Below are 25,174 nucleotides of genomic sequence, written 5' to 3' on the forward strand. Positions count from 1 at the left end.
ACCAGAAAAAACACTTAAGCCAGTAGAAAGAGGATGCCTGCCTTCAGTTTGTACATGCGGTGTATAAATATCCTTAAAATAACAGAATCTTTAACAATTTCAGAATTCTTCAAACCACCACACCAAAACTAAGAATAAATTTCCCTATTTTCCTTTTTAATTTGATTTTTTTTAGTTTAATGTATTCTTTAAGGTTTTTGCATTTGGACTCTAGAGTAGAGATAATTGTGTTGGAAAAGTTGGGAAAAAAAATCTCTTCAGTTATTTTGACATTACTGAATGAAAGCATACATAGTTTACATAATGTAATATTTTTAAACTAACAATACATTTTAAATGGCTGCATTACTCTGAGGAACAAGATACTTACTGAGTTTTAGAAGAAATGAAAAATCATAACACTAAATTATAATTGTTTAGGAGCTGATTTGCACTTGCTAAATCTTCAGCTGGACCTAAGGAAAACAACTCATTTTGACATGAATATGAATAGTTGCTTAAACCCTTTTTTATGCTAGTATGAGGAAAATGGCTGGTTCTGCCATACATAGAAGGGACAATGGAAATAACTCAAAACAAGCACGCAAAGCTACCTGGCAGCCTTTAGAGGATTACAAAGGAAGAGTCAAATGCCTTTGCATACCCTTTTGCAGCTGTCAGTGGAGAGCAGCAAAAAGCAGGTAAATGCCTGGAAAGGGAGAACAGATAAAGATGTCAGGTCTGACTTCCCTGTGCATAGACAGACTCAGATTCTCAATTCATAAAAAGCTCTGCTTGCTTCAGTACCTACATTGGTGTAGGATTTCCTGTGTCATAAGAAATCCCAAGCCATAGTAATCTAATAAAATAATATTAAACCCCCCAAACAAACAACCTAACCAAAACCCCAACCCCACCCCCAACAAAATCCTTAAAAAAAATCCTGAGAGAGTGGGCCAGGTCTTTTGATGGAGCACATGCCTTGTGTCAATACTGGAAGCAAAAAATGTGTCTAGGCATACTGAAATTAGAGGGAACCACTCCTTCTGTGCTTCAGGGCATATTTGCTATATTGACACTGATGACAGGATTCATGAAATAGTAATGTCAAGTAGCAGGTGCAAGACAAAATACAAACACAACTTTTTCATATTATAGTAGTATCCACAGTGTGACAGGAGTTTCTCTAAACTCAAAAGGTAGGCAAGTTCCAGACTTAAATAGACTGTGGTACGTCAGGGACCTTGCTGCTGCCCTTCTCTCTAAGTGGAAGACACTCAGAAACCACAATGATGGGCAGAGGCTTAAAAGCTTTGAGAAGGACTGAACGACATTTCCTTCTTGGAGTGTTTTCATAACTGATGAATAAACTGTCAACACTAAAACAGGTCAAAAACTGTCTACACTAATACATGAAAACAACTACAGTCAATGAAACTATTTTAGATGTACTGAAAAAAAATTCAGAACACCAAACAGAAGCCTTGATGCTATAATTTGAGATAGGAAAACTACAAATAACAGCTCTACAACTGCCTTCAGCCCACTGTGGGCAGGGGAAAACTGACTGTCTCCTGGCATCAATAACCTAAATAAAAAGTAATCTTATAATATGGAGGGAATAGAGTAGTTTGATGCTGTTGGTAGTCAAAATATCATCTTATTTTTGTTTGATAAGAAGGAAAATTACCTTTAATCCCCACAGTACAGGGTGGGCTGGGGGCAGAACAGACACACAATTGCCAGCATGGAACTGGCATTGAACTTACTACGTACCAATAAAGTGGCCTGCACGCCTGTACTGGCAGGTGAAGCAGCAACCAAATTTCTTTACACCTCACTCAGATCTTTCCCCCCAGGTTGCTCTCAGTGTGAACACTGGTTGAGCTCTTCAAATGAAGAGGAAATTCTCCTCACACAGGAATTCAGGAGTCCCACCAGTCGTCACAGAGATGGTTCACAGCATCCAGATCTAATTAAACTAGTCCACAATACTCCTGCTCAGAGCATTGACGAAGAAATTAAATGAGAGAGAAGCCCTCAGGACAAGGAAGTTAAATCATGGTGCAGTAGGTCTCTCCCTGGACAGGCTGATGGCCCCAATAACTGAGATGATATCCCTTTGAAAACCACAATCAACGGAGCTTCTTTCTAATGATGTCTCTTTGTAATAGTTACTTGTCCTTTGTATCATCAATCATCTAGCTTACATACTTTTTTATTAATAAACAGGAACAGGTGTTGAAAATGTAAACCACACAGATAAAAGACATGAGGAGCTCTGCAGAGAACACTGAGGTCAACTTCCTGCACAGAAATAGAGTCACATGGACATTTGTCTAATCTATTCTTAAAAACCTTCAGCAAGAGATTAGGTCTTCATTAAATCTCAAGGTAGCCTTTTCAGTGTAAAAGCCTAATACAGAGACATATATAGTACCAAAGCTCTGATAAAATAAATCTATTTGGAGTCACTTTATCTTTTCTAATCAGTATTTAGAGGCATTACACTTCTGGCACCAACCACAACAACTCCACTCAAATAATGCCTTTGAAAAAAAAAAAGAAAACTTTTCTACCTAAGGTAAGAAGAAATCATCAGGAATACTTCCCTAATACATTTTTGAAAGGAGCAAAACACATTAGATAACAGAAATAAGGTCAATTTTCAAATGAAATTTTTAAATAAGTATACCAGAAGAATACACATTATACTCCTGTCATGCTGGCAAAGCTCTGCCAAAGGCAAGTAGAACATGGAAATTGGTAGGCTGCAATTCAGTACTCTCTATAAAGGTTCAAAAGCTTTTCACATGAGATACATTTATTGGTATTTATTCTTTGGCTTTGAACCATAATAAAGCACAAATTCTTAAGGCACTATAGAATCACCAGACAGTTACATGGATTATTTGCAAAGTACAGAACAGCCTAGTTGTGAATCAAAGGGTTGGTTCTACATCAAGTACTAAAGACAAATTTGGCAGGACACAATCAAGAATACCTCTGGTACACTAGTGTTCTCACAAAGATTTAGGAAAAAAAAAATCAAATACACCTAATTTTGCAAAATGTTTTAGAGTCTCTGTACGTGTATTTTGCTGTGCAACACTGGTTCTCTCAGCCATGTGTCTCAACCCTTCAATAGAGCCAATGGTCATGAGCAATGTTTTTAAATGAAAGCTGAGATTTCCACGTGTTACACTAATACAGACAAAATACCAAATATATTTATATGTACTTAAAATCAATAGCTATTTCAAGTGTACTACTAAGAAAATGACATTAGATAGGATTTTTTTTGGTCTCAGAAATAATTTCTAAGTTCAATGGGACTTATCATCAAATATTATACATGCAGCAGTCTCTGGATCTGAATTTTTAAGAGCAATACCCCAAATCAACCAGAGTCAGCATCTAAATAAGCAACTGCCCTAATAGTGAAGAACTCTGGTCATGACTCCATCTTCGGTAACTATGTCTCACAACATTTGTATATGTAAATGCGGATTGTAGTATTTCCCTATTTATCTTAAGAATTCCAACAAGATCTCTTCCCTTCATTGTGAAGAAAACTGAAAGACTCCTGCCTATCCTGCCCAACAAGCTCCACAGCAAAGCATTCCTTCAACATCCACCCCTACCTCCATTCCCTTTCTCCCCCTTCACAAAATACACCTACACAATAGGTAGATTTTCAGAAGTTACACAAATCTTTCTTTTAAATCTGCTGAGTTATACACTCATTTTTCCATGTTTACATTTAGCAGTGCCACTGATTTCCCCAAGAAGCCTACAGCATTTTCTCCTTCTGTTCTGTGTTCATATAGCACTGAAGAAAACGCATGCTGCTTCTCAACCAAAGCTCCTAGCTATTTACCAAAATACTGTTTAGTAAAAAGACAAACTTTTTTTGTTTGTAGTGAGTTTTGTAATCAGCAAAAACATTTCCTTTTAAACACATTAGCTTGGTCTTTAACTGACGAAATAGATATGTTGAATAAAGTTTTCCTGATGTAAACAGACAAGTAAAACCTGCTATGTGATACAAGAAAATCTTGGAAATCAATTTGCTGAGCACTGCGCAGTCTTCTATTAAAAAAAATGCCTCATAGCAAAAACTAAAAAAGGAACAGGGCTCTAGAAACTTTTTAAGTTTTGAAGATAGTAAATTATTTCCCCTGTTCCAATGTTGGAAAAACCATGTTCTTGCAAGCTTCATGTATTTCCATTTAGTTCTCGTCTCAACAGTGGCACAACGTTAAATTTGGGAAAAAAAAAAAATGAAAAATTTCAGCAAATTTCCTTACTGAGAGAAAAAAAATAGAAGTTTTTTATTTGCTTTCTTATCTCTCTGCCTGGAAAAGCTCCTGTCACCTTCACTTTGACAAACGTCTGTGTAACAGAGCGCAAGGCTGTGTCTTACAACCTCTACCCTGCAGCAGCTGGGACTTCTCCTAGCTTAAAACATTAAGTCAATTTTCTTTTCTTTTCTTTTTTTTTTCCAGACTGAGTGATATTGGGTTTTGTTTTCCCGGGAGGAAAAAAAAAATTCTCGGAAAAATACATGTTTCCATGAAAAATTTGAATTGGAAGGCACAGGAGGGAAGTTTCAATCTGAAAATCAGAAAGATAAACAGTTTTTATCTCTGACCAGTCTGATACAGTATATCCAAGACTTACTAATTCAGCATAAAGGAGCAGAATTTATCTCGGCCTTACTTCTCTTAAATACAATCTTCACGAACACTGCTATATTGAAAGAAAATCCATGGGGTTATAGGACCATGTTAGAGACAGTATTTATATGAGAACAATCAGCAGAAGTTGGCATTAAGAGGGGTGGTAATAAGCCTCTTCACTTAAAAGATACAGACTGGATGCTTTTGAGTTGGCATCGCTATAAGCCCATAGCTCCACAATGTATATGCTACAGTTTACTTAGATGTTTTCCACTGCTGCAACAGCCTATAAAGTATATAACATGGTCAGTGATTTAAAACAATGAGTAGTTTGAGCCCTCACAAAAATGCAAGCCCAGATAAAAATCATAGTCACTCTCAGTGTCAAGGAAAATGAATCAAGAAATACAATGGCGAGTAATGTAAGCAAAAAACAGATCCAAAGAACTACTCCCTGCCAAAATAAACAAGAAGCAGAGAATGTGTAACTCTGAATTCCCATTTCTATTCAGAGCTTAACTGGAATGTACTGGGGGCAAAGTGCACAAATGAACAGTAAAAATTCAGAAAGCCCAACTGTGTTTTCTTTCATTTCAGAGATGGGGTTGTCTCAGCTCTCAGTCTGTAATCACACATTTATCCAGCCCTGCTCCTTCAAATTTACCTTACAAGTTGTACAGGAGACAATGGCTCACTTCACTTGAGCAGACGCACAGTGTCATATGCCTGGTGGAATGAGCTACAAATCTTGCATGGAAAAACGTACACCAGCATATGTTCAAGCAGCATCAATAATACCTTCTCTTAAATGACTGGGACTGCATTTAGGCTTCTAAACCCAACTTTAGATCACATTCATTACAACTAAATGCATGAACTGAGATTTGGTAGTAAAGTTAAGGATTACCTTCTCTCTACCCAAATGTCACAGAATCATCAAGGTTGGAAGAGACCTTCAAGATCATCTAGTCCAACCGTAAACCCAGCACCGCCACAAGCAAATCTAAACACAAGTGCCACATCCAGATGCTTCTTGAACATCTCCAGAGATGGTGACTCCACCACATTCCTAGGCAACCTATTCCAATACCTAACTACTACCTTTCCGGTAGTTGCAGAGAGCAATGAGGTCTTCCCTGAGACTCCTCAAGACTAAACAACCCCAGCTCCATCAGCCACTCATCATAGGACGTACCCAGGCCCTTCACCAGCTTCGTTGCTCTTCTCTGGACACGCTCCAGCACTTCAGTGGTTGAAGTGAGGGGCCCAGAACTGGACACAGGACTTGAGGTGCGGCCTCACAAGTGCCGAGTACAGAGGGACAAACACTTTCCTTGTCCTGCTGGCCACACTATTCTTGATACAGGCCAAAATGCCATTGGCCTCATTGGCCACCTGGGCACACTGTTGGCTCATATAAAGCTGGTTGTCAATCAGCAATCCCAAAACTATGATGAGAAGTCAGGACTTCACCCAAAGTACAGGAATAACAAAGACAACTGGGCTTAGCAGAAAGTGGTTATCACACCATTTTAATGTCAGCAGAGAGGAGGAGGGGCTGGTCTGTGGCACATGGTAGCCACAGGACACACAGCTGCAGGGAACTGGGCCTGAAAAATGCCCAGATTCTACCTGTTCCTCTTGAATCCACACCCCTGTATTGTCCTTCACTTCCAATACATGGGTTTTCAAACAAATGAGAAATCAGTATATGAGAAATCCAGGTCAAATAGTTCAATCTGTACAAGAAAGAAGCAAACACACAGAATTACAGACTTCTAAATATCTGTTGAGTATCCCATTTGACCTTTATTTTCACCGCAATACCTTGCCATTTAGCACAAGCCACTATTTACAAGTCTTTGGTCAGCTTACAGTCTGATGAGCTTAATCATGTGCTAAATCATCCCTAAAACAATTTCATATAGTACTTTTGGGGACTTTCATGGGATGGTCAAGCTTTCAGAAACAATTCAGCTACAGCGTATCTACTTGTCTGAACACTGGTAGTACCCACGTATTTTTCCTACTTCTCTAATAGATTTTCACAACAAATGTGAAATTTCATTGTCTACTGATGCCTCAGAACATAGGCCATGTAGATAGAACCATCTGCAGATAGTACTTATTATCTAGTGATTTCCATTCATCTTCTCTTTTTCTATGGTAGTATTTATAAATGCTTCATTATTCCTAATTATGTGTGTATCCCCCTTATTTATCTTCTTAACAAGTGACCACAAAAAGCAACTCAGCCACATATGGTTGCATGTCTCACTGGTAAACAGACACCTACCTAGGCAATATTCAGAATTAGTAACAAGCTTTTTCCCCTCTTCCCGTCATTTATTCTCTCTCTCCCTACAACACTGCAAAGCTGAGATGACAGCAGCATATCCTATTGGAAACTGTCAAGAACATGAGCAGTCACTCTCTCTTCTTGTGTAAAGAGAAGTGAAAACCGCAACTGTGACCTCCAAATCCTATTCAAGCCCCTACACCAAAGGCTCATAACATACCTTAAAACCCAGCCAGATGCTTGAGGAGTTGAATTAGGGTTGAGGCCCTAATTCCTCATTTGCTCTAACTCATAAAGTCCTAGTAGTGCCTACCAGGGCATCCAAATACAGGTTTAGTGAAGTAGGACAGGACTGTGAAAGAGATAAACTTCATTCAATAACTCCTCTACTCAAGAGATACCTGGAGCCAATGAACAAAAGAAAATGAGCTCCTCTCTAGCTCTGATCCCAGTTTTACCCCATAAAAGCCATCTGACTTGAGTTACCACTTTTTTGTGAAGATCTGCTCTAAAAGGTTAGTTTTTCTCACTACTTGTGTACCATGACACACAAAGAACTGAAATGTCACCAAAATGTAAGCACACCTAAAGTGAATTCCATCACCTTTGTTTTCTCCTATTATAAAGAGAAGATTTACTTCCCTAAAATGAGAAAAAACATAGCATGTTCTAAACAGGAACTGTAAAGGAGCATCACCAGAATGGTACTGTTGTGCCATTCAAAACATCAGACACTAAATTAAAAATCTTGCACAGAGTAATTGTATTGGTAAAGAAACTGTGTAATACTCTGCCTGGAAATGCCACCATCCTCTTGCAACTTAACACATTAACCCAGAGAGGATAAATGATTCTTGGTCTAGTTTCTGGTGACGAATACAGGAGTGACACGGGAGCGAAAAAGATGATGATTACAGGATCCGAATATATGAGACAGGAAAACAAGAGAACAAGAAACAAACCTGAAGCATCTCTATCATACATATAAAAATACTAACTCTTAACTTGAATTTATTCTAATTACCTACTGCAGTGCAACTGTAGCATATTTGAAATGACATGCTGGTTAAAGAAATTCCTGTGGGAGGTGGTCCATTCTCTGCGACCACAGGATATTTTACTAGGAGATTTTAGTAATGTTCTTCATTAATGGTAATGGTTGCAATACAGTGAAGGAGAGGGATTACCTACGAGTTCCTCTACAAGTGTGGGAATAGCCAGATGTGTCCTGGAAGTGTTAATTGTACTTGCTGTGACAAAGGGGTCTTCTGAGCATGGGAAGACCAAAACATTATGAAGAAGCAACCAGTAACAATAACATCACTGTGGTTGTAATGATAAGGCAGATGCTTCTGTACTCTGACTTAAGTTCCACATAAGCATGTTTGGAGCAAACACTTGTTACCCAAGAACAAAAAATTTTTACTTTTTACAGTACCTATGCCAGTAAATGTAAATACTCAAATGCCTGCAGGAAGCAAATGCCCAGCAGGCACATGCATGTTCTAATGTAATTTTCCAGCAAGTTTTGAAGAATAGTCAAAGAAGTCCAACTTTTAAAACAGCTTTCTAAATTTTCCAATACATAAATTGTTCCACTAACCTCTACTCATGAATATTTTCATGTGGCATTTTCTGACGTAGAATAGAGTTGTAGAGTACACCTTTCATTTTTCTGGATCTCTCCAGACCTAGAGAGCTCCTCCAACTCTCTCAAACAGACAGTAATAGTTCTACATCTCACTGCTGTCGGTTTGGTTTTTTAAACAGAAATGTTTAACAGCCTTCAGTCTGTTTTTAACTTGAGGCACAAACGCCTGTGAAAGTTTTATTTTATTTGTATTCCTGCATGCCCAAAATGCGCAAGCCAGTTTCACACTGATAAAACTTGAATTCTCCATTTACACAGTCCTGTGATGTTAGCAGATCAACTGGATGGCCACCTGTAATCTCTTACCATATGTTTTCATTCCCCACCATTCAAAAATGACGGGTACATGAGGTGGACTTCAGAGTGTCAAAATTGTCAAAATTGGTGACAGACTTAGAAACAGGATGGACAGTTAGAAACTAGATGTACCTTCATTGCCTTCAATAGATGGTACTACAACATTTTAAAATTCAATTGTAACAGCTATTCCTTCACTCTCCACACCTTAGAATACAGAAAAATTCATAATCTGGTCATTCAAAGTAAGAATGAAAATGTGAAATTATTTACCTCTTATCAGTAATCTCACCGTTACCTCTAACCTGAAGAGTAGAAATGAATACTTCCCATTCAAACTGAATCAAAAGATACGTGAAATGATGGGGTCAGCAGCAGAGATAAAACAGGAGCCCAGGGCTCCTGACTTTGTGAAATACCTTTTGTTTTAAGATGTTTAACAAGAATTTATATTCTTATTTAGTTTTTATGCTTAAAATTACACTTTTCAGACTCAATATATCTAAAATTAACTTCATGTTATACATTTATCCATGTATATATGTGCAATGAAAACAAAAACTGTTCTTGTGTGTGATTCAAACCTGAAAGATTCCCCAGATGGTTGGCCTTTCATGGCAGTCCCAGGAGGAAACAGCAAGAAGAACACAAAAGTAGTACTCACTCTTCACAGCTCAAAGTTTCTAAACATGGCTCAATGCCCAGATGGACACAGGTGACAAGTGGTGTCCCTCAGGGCACCATATTGGGACCAACACTGCCTGACATCTTCATCAGTGACACAGACAGCGATACCAAGTGCACTCTCTGAAAATTTGCAGCTGATACACCTGAGGGATGCGTTGCCATCAGGAGGGACCTGGACAAGCTCGAGAAGTGTGCCCATGGGAAGCCAATGAGGTCCTGCACCTGGATCTGGACAGGCACCAGCATCTATACAGGCTGGAGCTGAATGAATTCAAAGTAGCCCTACTGAGAAGAGAATGACTTGGGGATGCTGGTGGATGAGAGGCTGGACATGAGCTGACAACGTGTGCTCCCAGTCCAAAAAGCCAACCACATCCTAGGCTGCATCAAAAGTAGCGTGGCCAGCAGGTTGAGGGGCGTGGTTCTGTCCCTCTACTCTGCTCTGGTGAGACCCCACCTGGAGTGCTGCATCCAGCCCTGGGGTCCCCAGCACAGGAAAGACATGGACCTGTCAGAGTAGGTCCAGAGGAGGGTCACAAAAATGATCAGTGAGCTGGAGCGCTTCTACAGAGACAGGTTGACAGAGTTGGGGTTGTTCAGCTCAGAGAGAGAAGACTCCAGGGAGACCTTACTGCAGCCTTTTAGTAATGAAAGGGGGGCTTATAAGAAAGATGGGGACAGACTTTTTAGTAGGGTCTGTTGCAACAGGACAAGGGATAACGGTTTTAACCCAAAAGAGGGTAGATTTAGACTAGGTAGATTTAGACTAGGTATTTAGACTAGGTATATATATATATATATATACACACACACATATACATACAGGGAATTAGACTAGATGACCTTTACAGTACCTTCCAAACGAAGCTCATCTATTATTCTATGAATATGTATACTCTATTGTCTTGGAGAGTATTACCTCCATTTGTGTATCTTCATCTCCCACTGGAACTGCCTGTGGCAGTTCAGACTGTCAGAAGTTATTGCAATGCCCTTAGTGATCCAGTTCCTCCTATGAATATCCTGTAAAACTGTTGTCCTATTGATCAAATGTTTTTGAGGCACCAGGGGAGCTGGTGGGGCTTGAAGAAGTTGATTAAATCCATCTCACTACAAACTGATGCCTTGCTGTAATTGGTAAGCTGGACTTTGTTGGTTTTGGCAGGACTTTTCTGCAGATGCTGAAAAGCTGATGAATACACAAGCCTGTCTCTGTCACATTTTTTCTTTCCCACATCATTATTTTCACGGACTGGGTGTCTTTTTTCCTGCTTAACTTTGACTCATTAGAAAATTGATCTTGTGGCACGACTGTGTATTTGCTACCACACAGCACCTCTGCTCATAGCCAAAGGTGAGAATTCAGTGATCCCTTGATATTCCTTACATAAGTATACAACTGCAAAGAAACAACAGGAAAGCCAGATTTGCAGATGACTGCACAACAGTTTTCTATGCTGTGTTTGATCTCCAGCCTACAGGAAACAACAGAAACTTTCTCATTAGTTTTAGTGAGGTTTAGATCTCTTCCATAGTAAACTAAGCACACATCCTGCATCAGGATTCTAATGGTTGAGCTTCTCCTTTTCAGTTAACCTCCTGTTTCCTAAGAGTTCAATGTTTTATGCTGAAGATTAACTTGTTTTCTAGGAAATAAACACCACTGTCTTTAGGAAAACTTGGGTAGGATTCATCTTATTTGATGTAAATATCTTCACTGTCTGTCTGAACTAGTGATACTTGGCTTCCTTCAGAGACAATGCAATACAGAGTGAAAATGCCACTTCTAGGGTATGATCTATCTGACGTACATAGAGCTTTACTTCTGGATGTCAGGAAATGTAAGAAAAGCCTTTCTGCCTCAACTGAGTATCAAGACATCCTAGGATGAATAGGTCTGATTTAGATTATCTACCCCGTAGACATCTGTCCTTGATCAGATGATCCCACCCCCAGGTGGCCCGAATTGGACACAGCAGACAAACAACTTTACTCGTCACTTTTACACAGTGACTATGTTTAAGCAAAACTGAAATAGAAGACAATATCTGTGGAATAAAAAAATCTAGTGTTTATTGCTGTGATATGAAATCAGTGGCTTAGCAATCTAAATAGAGACAGTTTATCTAGCCCTTACCTTTGGGGATAGTAATCTGACAGCCCAGGTCACAGTCCTGCTGCAACTGATAAAAAGCCACTTCCTGCAGCCGAGCACGCTCCAGCTCCGAGAGGCTTTGAACGGGAACTGACTTCAGCCGAACACTGCGCCCTGACATGCTGTTCCAAGTGAAATCACCCTACAGGAAATCAAATGGAAAAATATGAAGCATCATACGGTATGCACAGTTTAATAAACAGAACCATCTCTTATTGCTAGAAAAAAAACAACACAGGTTCTTCGTACTAAAATGTAATATTCTTGGACACTTCTAACCTTTCAAATATCTTTGTTTTCCCTAGAGTAGCATTCCTTAAAAGGGATACAGACATGCGAAACAAGAAGTCAATTCTGTCTGAAACCATTTAATCAAGTATTGTTGCAAAAACATTAGGACTCCAATGAAAAAAAGCACAAAGTAGGGGAAAATAAAAAAGCAAAAAACAGCCCAAACAACCTTTCTCTGCTTTTCCCAGTTTGCTTTCTTTGTACAGTACTTGATCACTTGATCATCACTTCATTCCTTTTCTTGCACTGTCAGTCAGAGATGCAGATCTCCACAGGTCCATGGACAATACAGATCTTATCTCCCTCAACTTGCTAATCCCATTCCACTAGACTGTTCAGAGAGTACCCTGGCAGAGCCTCTTTTCTGACACATCCCATCCCCTCCTTATGAGGATACTGTGTTTAGAATATGATTGACTAAAGGACATGTTTTTGAAGAGCTGTAATAACAACGTACATGTTAACATTTAAAGAGGAAAACAGCATTAAGATATGCTACATCTCTGCAAGGTACCAATTATTCTCAGAAAGCAAACAAAAAGCTTTAGCTGTTCTACCTCCCACCTGCGAGAACTTATACAAGAAACTATTCTCTGAGTATTTAGCTTGGGTCAAAGAGAAGAGCAAGCACAAAGACAAGCTTAAAGGGTGACAATTAACTTCAAGCAAGACTTTCAGAATTCATCAAAGCACCATCAAAGAGCACACATTAGCACTACAGGGAAAGAAAGAAAAATTTGTTTTTCATTCTATCCGTGTTAAAAAATAAGCATTAGTCTTGTCAGTAGGTATAACCTGATGCACCTGCAGATAATGAAAAGCTCTGATGTACATCTGCTGGGCTGTAACAACAAACTCACCAACCTGCCTTTCATCACAACATGGCAGATTTACAATGAACAAACTTCACTCTCATTTTCAGTTTACATTTCAACATCTGTACATTCACTGCATACTCATTTTTTTCACCATACACTTACAATTCATCTGTTCTGCACATACACCTGCAAAGGATGTCCATTGACTTTAAAAGACATTGGCTGAAACTCCTTAATATGAAAATCAGTAAATTTTGACTTTACTTAACAGTTATGCATCCTGTTGGATGTAAACATCTTCACTGACAGTCTATATATTTTGCCTATATATGTGCATGTTATTTATATGCAATCATACAACCTGTATATACATTTTTGTATACAAACATATATATGCACACTTATGACTGCCTGTGTGTATTCTCATATAGGTACAAGACAAAAATTATTTACAAATGTGCAGCATCATCTAGCAATATAGATTTAGCATCATTTTGCAATATAGAATTACACAATAATTATGATTCATGAAGTATGTTTGAGTTCATCTATGAAGATTTTTTGCCACAGTAGTTTTTTTTTAAGTCATCGTGCAACCCTAATAGATATAGATGTTACCCCAACATGAACAGCTGCACCTCTGTATACTCAGTGGATGTACTCTATAAATATCTTTATGATATTTATATGCACATGGGCCACATATGCAAACTTCTATGTTAGCCCAGTATTTATTTGACTACTGGAATTTGTTCCTTCATTTTTTGCCTCTTCACCTCTTCTTGCTCTTCTAGAGCCTTACTGTTGACTAACCAGATTTAGTAATCTCAAACTAAAGGTTTGCACGGTGTCACAAGCCCAGCTGATCAGCTTAACTCAAGCAAAACCAAAGTAGCAAGTCACATAAACCCTATTTGCAAAATTGCAAGTAAACATTTACATTTTTTAAAAAGCTGTTGTCATTTATAGATAAAAGTCATCAAGAACAGAATCCACAACCAAATAATGTATACTATGAAATTAATTCCTTTCCAACCCTGATAATGCAAAAGAAACTTTACAAGTACAGAAAAATGCAATACAATCCTCATGAACATATAATATATAAAATATTCTACAGTCAAAATGGTACAGAGAGAGAAATACACATCTTTATGGTGGAGTTTATCTGAGTTATTTCTCTGGCATGAGCATTTTCATAAACAAAAATATCACTGATATGTCTACCATAAAAAAATTCAAACTCACTTAAAAGAGGAATGGGAAGCAAAAATTACACTCCTTAGAAGAAGCTGAGCTAATAGAATACTTATACTATTTAGAAAATGTCCTGTTTCCTGTAGACCACAAAAACTAAAGGCTGCATGGGACCTTTAGGAATTACCACAAATTAAACAAATAGTCCTTAACTGAATTTTGCACGGACACATAAATTATTCCTCTTTTTCAGACAGATTTGCCCTTGGCAATTTTTAACTCTGGAGGTAACTCCACATCCTCTGAGTTAGCTCTGTAACTGCAAGCAGTGAGCTGTATCACTGCAATGCCCAGCTCTAACATTAGCTCTGCTAAAACAGCTGACCTTGGAGACATGAGGCTTGCAATCTGTGGTACAGCCGTGCACTAAGATTTTGCTTTGAGGACTCCAGTAACCCCTGCACAGAGCTGTGCTGTTTTTTTACGAGCAGAGCACCCAATTCAGCACTACCAGGCTAATTTCACCTTCATATGGGAATAACCCATCCTTCTGCCCAGGGAAGTGGTAAAGTCACAATTCCTGGAGGTATTTAAAAGACACGCAGAGGTGGCACTTAGGGATATGGTTTAGTGGTAGACTTGGCAGTGTAGGGTTAATGTTTGGACTAAATGATCTTAAGAGGTGTTTTCCAACATAAATGATTCTATCATTTTTTTTAAATTATTTTTATTCCTTTTTTGGTAGGAGTTCAAGGGCTTAAAACCAACAAAAAGGTGAAAGCACCAAACAAGACTGAGGGTTGTTCCTTTCATCCAGGTTTTTATTCTGGCAGTTTGCCAGCATGCTCCTGGTGCTCACAGTTTAGCTGAAAACTGTGGGATACAACTTCTGCACCTTACAACAGCATGACAGGTTGCTGAGCATCAATAAAGAATATGGAATCACTCTGTCCAGTTGCTGTGCACTGAAGAAGACATTCCTCTTCAACACTTGACTGGTTTGATAGCAGCTCTGCTAGGTCACATTAACACAGGCTTTTATTATGCTAATGGAACACATGACTAATAAATTAAAATATTTTTGGAAAATTATATGGTAGGTAGGGCCAGTGGAATCTCCTAATCTTTAAAGAAGCTAGAGGCTCAAGAAACATTTCCTCGAAAAAGTCTGTTTCATTTTGCAAATATAAATCAATGTGTTCTATGAGTCAAAACACAGTATTTCATAATTTAAACTATTAAAATACTCCTATGCTTTATACAACACAAGGGCCTCATCTTCCTCCCAAAGCACTGCTGAGTTTTACAAACAGACTGTAAATTACTGCAAAATCAAACAAGCTTGGGAGAGGTCCAGAAAAGTCAAGCTCCATTAAAGAATGGGTGCCAGTGTAATTACATCTGCCTGAAGCTATTCTCCACTCTGTGAGGCAACCAAAGGAGGATAAGGGCAGCACAGACATGAATAATATTTTCTGTTTCTCTCTCCATATGAGGGGTAACACTTCACCAGCCTATTTCAATATCAACCTGATATAGGTCCTTGTGGAAGCTTAAAAGGAGCAGATCATCTTCAAGCAACAAGTCAGAGTGACTTATTTTTTTTGAAGTTCATGCCCAGCATATGTGTTCAGACACAGGTACACAGCTTGTTATTTAGATTGTAGGACTGTAGGTCTAAATATGACCTGCAAATGACTTCTTCATAACCAAGAAGATAAAAAAGACAACACACAGAAAGAAGAGTGCAAACAGAAATACTGCTCTGGGATAAAGTGATCAGCCTGATAGGACACGAACTGCTAACTGCAAAGCTGTTTTCATAAATGAATTTTACGAAACCTTAATCCAGACTAAAAGCCTTCTCTGGTTTCTTACACCAACCAGTCACGTATTTTTCCTCTCAAGTCTCCAGCTTCAGCTGCATTTTCTCTCTGGCACTCCCACTAACATCCAACATCTTTCCTCCACTCAACCGAGCAGTTCACGTACCAGGTAACTAACTAAAATACCACAGCAGATGACTCAGCAAAGGAGATGACTGAAAAACCACATCTTTTCCCTCTGAAGAATCTGTCCATTTTCCCCATACTTCTTGTCCACAGTCATAAGCATATTTTTAATAGGATGCAGACTGCAGTTTTACTAATATATCTTCAGGCATATTTTTCAATAGGTTGGATGTTTGATGGCTCCAAAATAAACATTAAGTGGTACATCCTGACTTAAGTAACACTGTGTGCTTAAATTACTCTTAAGCATGTCTAACCTATTTTTGTGTGCCTGACCTCTTTCTCCGAGACTCCAACACACAGTCTTTCAGATGTCTTTTAATAAAGTCTTGTTCTCCTGTCCTTTGTAAAATACAGAAAGCAGCTGACAACTACTGCACAGAATGCTGAATGTGAAAGTATGGGCAATGACCAACCTCTGTTGATTTCTGAGGAGTTTTAAGGCTTTGGGAGTAATGTGGATAGTGCATAGGGTGGGAAATAAGAACCCCCACACATCATAGTTTTAGAAAACACAAATTTTAATGCAAGATGGAGAAAACAGTTTTTATCCTACTGACTTATTGTTACTGTTAATGACTTTGGTCTTTACTCATTTAGGTAAATGCCATTATCAGATTAGTTGTCTACTTTTCATTAGTCTTTTGCTCAAATCCATTTGAAACCACTAAGATCAAAACCAATTATGTTTACTTGTTCTTCTCCTATTCTAGCAACTCTTAGCTATGTGCTTGTATTTAGATGGGTGTCCACTGTAAAGGAATTCAGTGGTTTTGCACACTAAAAGATTAAATTGCAAATAACATGGCAAATATAGCATTAGAGTGTCTTAATTCGGTTTGCTTAATTACTTTTTTAAGCTTCATGAAACAACATATAATTGCCACTTTACAACCTTTTGCTTACCCTGGTCATTTATTTCAATTCTCTCTAAAATTATTTCCAGACTCCTCAGGCATAAACTCTCACAATTTGGCTGTTGGTACAAGTAATCCCTCTCTTCTTCATTTCCCTGGTGTTGCTGGAAGAACCAAAACCAATTCTGAAATGAAAGTTAGTCACTTCAGTACAGCTAAGTACTCTGTCCTATTGAATCAACGTACAGAACGTTGTTCCTGGACAGGATGAGAATTAAGGAGAAGGGAGAAATATACTAAATAAAGTAGCCTTTTAGCATTACACACAGGTTAAGGACTGCATGGAAACTTCTTTGCTATTGTCACCCTAGATAACCACCTGCAGATTAATGAAGAGTTAAGAAGAAACAGAATGGTACAAATGTGCTACAGCCTGCCATCCCATTTCCAGCTGCTCTTCCATAGTCAGTTCAGGGCATTACGAGCAGTGCACTGGTTTCCAGCTGGCATTACAAACTACTGCAACCTAGGATGCTCTGAGATCACGCAGCTGCTCCCAAGGATCTACTAGTAGCACATAGCACCTAAACACTATACAAAGATGCACAAGACTTGCTGCATGATACCAAAGCATTCAGAGGAAGATATCTGAACATGTATGCACCAAGTATGGATGCACAATTAATCTTCATTAAGAAAAACTGACTACAGTAAGGTTGTTATCTAGGGTGACATCCTGTTCCCCTTGACGTCAGTGGCAAAATTATTAATATAATGTCTTCACTAGGAAAAGAATGCACAGTCCAGATGATCCTGTGTTACAGTTTGAAGCCTTGCACTAAAGTGGCCTTATCCCATGCTATATTGCACTTAGGTGTAGTTTTGTCAAAAGATCACACTTTACAAAACAAAGATTTTGTTTAGGTTTAGATATCAAAACTATTTAATGGCAGTTTGGTGTTGCCAAAGACAGACACTTCCTTACTCCTAGCTAACATCCTCTCTCATTCCCAAGGCTGGAAATCCATGTACCCAGGATCAATACTGCAAGGCAATCACTGTGGGAACACTGGAAAGCTGGTATTCCACTCAGGGAAGACAGAATTCACATCGACAACAGAAATACTTCACTTAGCAAGATGGCATGAACCCGTGCCCAGGTAAAGATACATATTTCAGAATATTACAGTGGTTATTTCCATTTATCAGGGGGGAAAAAATAGTCCTTCTAACTTTAGTCTAAGGATAAACAGAGAGCAGAACAATGAGCATGCTTTCACAGCAGTATTAAAATTGTTAAAATAAAGAGAAAAATATTTCCGGAGCAACCTCTCCAAGTTTTCCAAATGCCTCAGGATACTATTTCATGTTTAGAGTATTTAAAAGCATTCTCTTAAAAAGACTGATGCATAATGGAGATGTATTTAATTTCTTTTCTGACATTATTAAACATTAATTATGTTGAAAGTATTGCCTAGCAAAATATTCGTCCCTAACATACTCACTCTGTACTGAACTTTTTCAATAGGTCCAGAAAACCAACCTCCAGAAGTTAGAAAACTCCACTAAAATGCATCAAAATACATGGTCAGATTTTCAGGATTTCTTACTTCAGCAGATATCAATATTTCTTAAGGGATTTATCAAGAAGCACCACAATTAGACCCAGAAGGTGCAAGTGCTTTTCTGGAGGTGCCAAAATGAAGACAGAACACCTTAAAAAGCCTAGATCCAACTTAAAAATTACAGTTGAAATTTTGTCAGTGTTCATGTAAAGATACTTTTGTGAGTAAAAGAGAATGAAGCCATACTGCAATACTCTAAATTTTGCTGCAGGTTGAGGGTACAAGCAGTGCTGTCACAACCCCAAGTGCATGCAGTAACAAGCTGAACTGCAGTAATTAAACCATCTGAGAGCACACTAATGGGCTACAGAGGTTTCATCAATCTCAAGACAAAAGACTGGGGTAGCCTGGGTTCATTAAGAGGAGAATTCTTATCCCTTTTATCAGTTCATATAGTGTACATTTTGAAAGGCTGGTGCTATGTTTTTCTCAAGTGTTAAAACAGATTCCTGCTTCATCAGGAGTAACAGGAACTCTGCAAGCTAATGGTAGCTGACCCAAAATCCAACACTACAGCTGCAGGATTATCGAATGTGCTTCCAATAGTTCTCAGTGTTCAGGTGCTTGTGAAGCTGAACAAGGAACCACAGCTCACGATATACTGAAGACTGGTATGTCCTCTCTGAGTTTTCCTGTGCCCCAAGTCATGGAAAAGGTGGACTCCATCCTGAGGACAAATTTTACACAATATGCAGGTTTTACAGTACTCATGAATGCCGTGAACGCCATCTATTCAAGCTACGCTCTTACTAAATGTAAAGACTTCCAATTAGATTTTGAATATGAAATAGTGCTCTTTCTCCTAAGCCCAATGAGATTAATGTTAAGCAAATAAAATAGTAAGGTTGAAACTATATGTGAAATGTATTTAAACGATTTGGATGAAACAAATATAACCACATATCCTATTTGGATATATGGTCCTGAAGTAGTACAAAATGTCCTGGTGAAACAATAAAGATCTCTGCTAGCATAGCACAAAAGTTAACCATTTCTGCACCCAGTAAGTATCAATGTGACCAGAGCCAATGGTTTGAACCGTTAGGAGTGGCATCTATTTATATTATGTTCCTTATAAAAGAAAAAGTGAAACATTTTAGAGAGAAGTAAATTACCTACTATTTGAAAGAGAGAATGCATACATGAGGACACACTGTGATTTCCAAGCATGCAAAAATCATATCAGCCTGAGTATTGTATACAAGGCTAAAAATACATATTTGAGTACTTTAGTTTACTTCCTGGATTTTGAGCTTCTAAAATTCATGTACATTGTATGCTTTGACTAGCATACTGTCAGAATCTCAAAATGAAGTTAAAGTCAAAAAATTCTGTTACTCCAAGAACTAAGATTTGACTAATAGTGAAGTCTTTAATTCAATACAAACCCCTATTCTTATTGTTTCAAGTGGTTCATGCCAGTATTTTCTTTATACCTCTACGACTCACAGAAAGGAAAATGAGATCTGTTGCACATATGAAAACAGCCATCCAACTACCTACATACCAGGTCTGGTTGGAAAACAATTCTAGGGGTTTTTTTCACTTCCTTTGTGGGGGAGAGTGAGGGTGGGTGTGATCTAGTTGATAGGAACAAAATGCAAGACATCTCTAAATATTTACATTTGGAAGTAGAGTGAGAGCTCTCAGTTACTCAGCTAAGACACAGAGGACTTGGGAAGAAATCTGTACTACATGGCTTAGAGCAAGAGCTTGAACCAAGCTTTCACACAATCACAGAATCATTTGGGTTGGAAAAGACCTCCAAGATCAAGTCCAACCTTTGACCAAACACCACCACGTAAACTAGACCACAGCCCTAAGTGCCACATCCAGTCCATTCTTGAATAACTCCAGGGATGGTGACTCCACCACCTCCCTGGGCAGTTTCTCCCAATGCTTAACCCTTTCAGTGAAAATATTCCTCCTGATGTCCAACCTGAACCTCTCCAGTTGCAGCTTGAGGCTATGTCCTCTTATCCTATCACTGACTGCCTGGTAGAAAAGGTAGAAAAGGCTGACCCCCACCTGGCTACAACCTCCTTTCAGGTAGTTGTAGAGAGTGATAAGGTCACTCCTGAGCCTCCTTTTCTCCAGACTAAACAACTTCAGCTCCCTTAGCTCCTCCTCATCATAGGATGTGTGCTCCAGATCCTTCAGCAGCTTCATTGCCCTTCTCTGGACTCGCTCCAGCACGTCAATGTCTTTCTTGCAGTGAGGAGCACAGCACTGAACACAGTACTCGAGGTATGTCCTCACCAGTGCCAAGTACAGAAGGAAGCTTCCCTGGTCCTGCTGGCCACACTATATTTTATATAAGCCAGAGTTCCACTGGCCTTCTTGGCCACCTGAGCACACTTATGGCTCATGTTCAGTCACTGTCAACCCGCACCCCCAGGCCCTTTTCCATTGGGTCTCTTTCCAGCCATTCTTCCCCACGCCTGGAGCAATACGTGGGGTTGTTGTGACCAAAGTGCAGGACCCAGCACTTGGTCTTGTTGAACCTCATGCTGTTGGCCTTGGCCCATTGATCCAGCTTTATCTCATCCCAGGCAGATGCCCTAATCAGGAGGCTACCGACTCTAACATCTACCCTGACTAGTATACTGAACCTTCCTAAAGATTATCATCCCTCTTCCAGAGCAACCTGCAGACTCATTACATGAATGGCTACTCTCAGAGCTGACTTGAACACCTCCAACAGTGACTGCCCACTCACTCAGTACTGTGACCATGTGCACTCTCTCATACACATTTCTCTCTTTCATAAATTAGTTGAAATAAAGGCTGGAAAAAAAGGTTGAAGGAGCCATTTTCTTATTTAAGGAAGTTTTCTTTGAGTCACGAGTTTATATCACCAGTCAGCAGTGCTGCAGTGTCAGTGACACAAGAATTCAACAGATGCCTCTAGGAGGCAGGGACGGGCACATTTCAAACATGCAAAAAGTAAGCAATTAGCTTTTAGGGAATAGGATTTTTCATTTCTTTTGCTACATAATCACTCTACACTTCCACTTCGGTTTTATCACTCTCGCACTATGTTCACAGGTGCAAACACTACCCTGTCCTACACACTTTGTCATGCAGTGGTACAAGTCTGTACCACTGAGTCAGTTGCAGTGCTCTGCCAATCTACTCCAGTTTATTGGGACAGTATTTCTTGCTTTGTTTTGATGAGGTTTTTATAAGATCTGGGATATCAAATTCCACCCACACCAGCAGCTGTTTTGATGACTGTCTCTTTCCTGAAGACCCTGCAAAGACAATCCTCTGTGGAAAAGATCAGAAAATAAACAAAGTCTAATAATAAGGAAAAATACTGTGAGCACAAAGAGGTGGCTTCGCACTCACTAGCATCATGAATACTTTTCATCCATGCAATTACTTTTTCTCTTCTCTCTCTGCACTGAAACAGCATGTGCTCCCTTCTTGCAAAGCAATACCTCACCTTATTGCAAAGCACTATTTTATCATTTCTTATAAAAAAAACTACTGTTTGAACACGAAAATCTGCTGATTTGCCATTAAGTTCTACCAAATACCAAGCAAGAGTCTGAATATTTTTCAAGAAATCACCTCAGCTACACTGAAAATATACAAACGGCTCTGAATGTATATATAGCTATAGGTCAGACTGATGGATCAGTGTACATACCTGGAAAGACCTCTAAAGAGTAGCTTGAAGGTCATCATTGTCTATTAACATGGAGGCTTGTTAAAAATTTGACTTCCAAAGTAAGAAACGTAAAATGGATCCACACAAATAAAAACACTGTGCTGCAACATCAGTTTTCAGGAGAAAGGTGTATTTTCTAAACTGCCCCTCCAACCTGAAGGACTCCAAGTTCAAACTGTGTGCCTGTCAGACAGTCCACCACTTCTTTTTTTTTTAAGCAGTACATTTACTTTGGATGGAAAAGGGGGAAAATAGCTATAAAGTTCCCACTGTTATGAAAAACAGAAACAATTGCTAGAGTTACAAGCTCCTCACAGATAAAGCCAGAAGACGAACAGCTCTTGGTCTCTACTTTCTTGTACACAGTTAACTCGAATTTAAAAATGCAACAATAAAAGTCATGGCCATAAAACCCGATGCTTACAGAAACTGTTATTTGCCAAACCGAACCTATGCAGCTGCAGCTGTCATGTCATCAGCTTTCAAAAACCCTTTATCCTCAGCATATTTTGCTCACAACTGCCTGGGTTACTTGCCCTTCATGCAAAGGGCACACAAAAAAGGATAAACGTCACACCACAGACTTCAAAGGAAAGCACCTGACGAAGCCACTCAAATAGAAATCAGCCTAATTACACAGTTTGGTTTGAAAATGTTAATGCCACTTCTCATTCCACAGTTTCATTCCTCTCAGTCCAGCTATGAAAACAGGTAAGGTCATGAAACTGGTCTGAAAACAAACAGTATATGAGGGCTCTCAGTTTGTTGATGGATTTCCAGAGCACAGTAAGTAGTTGGTAATGCCAGCTTTTTTTCCCACTGAATCAATGCTGTTCACTTTTCTTCAAATTCAGCTAAAGTCCAAAAAAGTTAAACCCCTGAGCCCCACATTCAGCCCATGTTCTCTATCACACTTACCTCTATCCTATGACATATAAGATATTTGATTTCCTTACCCATTAACTGAGCTCTCCTGTGTCTTCAGTGTCCTTTAGTATTTGATCAAACCGGACTTGAACTAAGGACCCAGATCCAGATATGCCATTTCATAAAATAAGTTAAGAATATCATTGACCTGAAGCTGAATACTAAACAGCTGAGAGTGAGCCCAGCTGGAGCAGCTGTGACTCCCAGGACACCTTTTGCTGCCAGACGTCAGGAATCTTTAAGAGGAAAAACTATCATTTCCTTTCTCCGCTTTTAAGTGAGCTCAGAGCCAGGTTCAAGGAAAAGTCCAGGCACAAAGATAGGTTGTGACTGGGTTCCCTGCTTCTGACTCCATAGATGTCCTGAGGCAGTGCAAGTGGCAGTGAGGAAGCGGCAAAAATCCCCAAAAATCCTTCAATCTGGGGCTGTTCAAGCTCAGAACCAACTACCCAACTCTCCCTCCAGGAGTAGCTAAGAGTGCTGGACGCAACTGCCACGGCACCTTGGAGGACAGCGAGGAGCACTCAGCAGCTTCTGCCTGACCTTCTCACGCAGTTTAGAGCTTTTTAAAACATCTTTGAAAACTTACTCAAGCAGGCAGGCCAGTTAAATTTATAACATGATTTTGACAATAGCAACTTAGAAACTGAGCAATTTACACAGTTCGCTAGGGAAAAAAATCCTTGATAAAGGCTCCGCTTCATAAATGATGTCTGTCATGTTCACAGTCCCCATACAGAATGCTGTCATCTATAATGCGTGGGCAGGGAGCGTAGGAAATTTGTGAGAAACAAACAGTGAATCATCAATTATTTTGATGGCAGCTCTGCCCTACGTGGCATTTCACCAAGTCATTCTTCAGTGACAAGTTTGTTTGTCGGCTGGCACGACTTAGTGCTTCATCAGATTGCTCACAGAACAGGAGAAAAACCATGGGCTAGAGTTCATGGCAATGGCAAGGGAGATTATGTAGTGTAATTGTTTTGGATTTTTTTCTTTTCAAATATCTACCCAGACACTTCATCCACCTCTAAATCAGCAGACTGAAGAGTCTCCCACCTGCCAGGGTATAAGAGCTCCCGCTCACGGCCCTGAAACACATGCAGCCCTTCCTGACTTGACATCTTGGCCATCAGCCTGGTTCCTGGTAGCACCAAACTCAGACATTCAATGTCAGATGCTTTGGAGCCCAGGGAAACCGATGCAGAGGCCTCAGCCTCTTAGATCAGACATCAAATCCTCAAATCATGCAGCTCCTCACCTCCATTTCCAGTCTTTTTCCATATCACTGCACAGGGCCGAGAGGTGCTAAGGCCAGCCATCGTGTTGCACACTAGGCATCAAACCATACAAGGTTTCTAAGGCAAAAAACCTGTCTTATCTGCAAAGATAGCTGAATAACCTCAGAAGTACTGTTGCTGCTTGTCAAGATGCTGCAGACAAAGATCGGTGTCCTGCTAGTCATCCTGTAATTATGCTGTACATGTGCAATCTTTCTTCAAAAATAAGTTTCTTCAGCCCATATATCCCTCGTACCAATATTCTTTGAATTTCCTCTAATTAGAAAAACTCTGCTATTTATATAACTGGAAATGGGGCAGTTCCTTTATCACATGGTTTGAGCGGGTTCATGAAGGAACTGCCATTTCCAAGCTCTGCACAGCAGCTGCCCTGCAAGTAAAGTATCTAAAAATCACCAAATTTTCTTGGTGGCCCCACAGAAAGCTAAAATAGAATGGCTGTGAAGTATCCATCTAGACTGCCCCCCTTTCACTTATGAGCTCCAGAAAGGATTTTTTTTCCTTTACCTGAGATTAAAAAGAAGTAGAACGACATTGGAACTATAGGTTCCAATGCAGGTTGACAGAGCTTCCATCTCAGAAATTGAATTCTGCTTTAAACCAGGATTCTTTGGGTTGTTCAGTAACTAATAGTGTTCTCTGAAAAAAATAAACAAACAAACAAAAAAAAAAAGGAAAAAACCAAACCAAACTAAACAAAAACCCAACCAAACAAAAACA

General features: G+C 39.3%; 1 protein-coding gene across 6 annotated transcripts in view; it reads right to left on the minus strand.

Moving 5' to 3' along the window:
• Nucleotides 1-25,174, minus strand: part of ARHGAP6 (Rho GTPase activating protein 6) — a 327,498-nt gene that overhangs the window by 52,575 nt on the left and 249,749 nt on the right. For 5 of the 6 annotated variants that reach the window (XM_027675160.1, XM_027675164.1, XM_027675161.1 and 2 more), the window contains exon 2: nucleotides 11,733-11,892. In XM_027675160.1, coding sequence (XP_027530961.1) covers nucleotides 11,733-11,892 — 160 coding nt within the window. Of the gene's footprint in view, nucleotides 1-11,732; nucleotides 11,893-23,144; nucleotides 23,164-25,174 lie in introns of those variants that run through there. The other variant, XM_027675166.1, reaches the window with a different exon arrangement.

This window comes from Neopelma chrysocephalum, unplaced genomic scaffold (genome assembly GCF_003984885.1).
Source record: "Neopelma chrysocephalum unplaced genomic scaffold, ASM398488v2 Primary Assembly neopelma1_25, whole genome shotgun sequence".
Taxonomy (NCBI): Eukaryota; Metazoa; Chordata; class Aves; order Passeriformes; family Pipridae; genus Neopelma; species Neopelma chrysocephalum.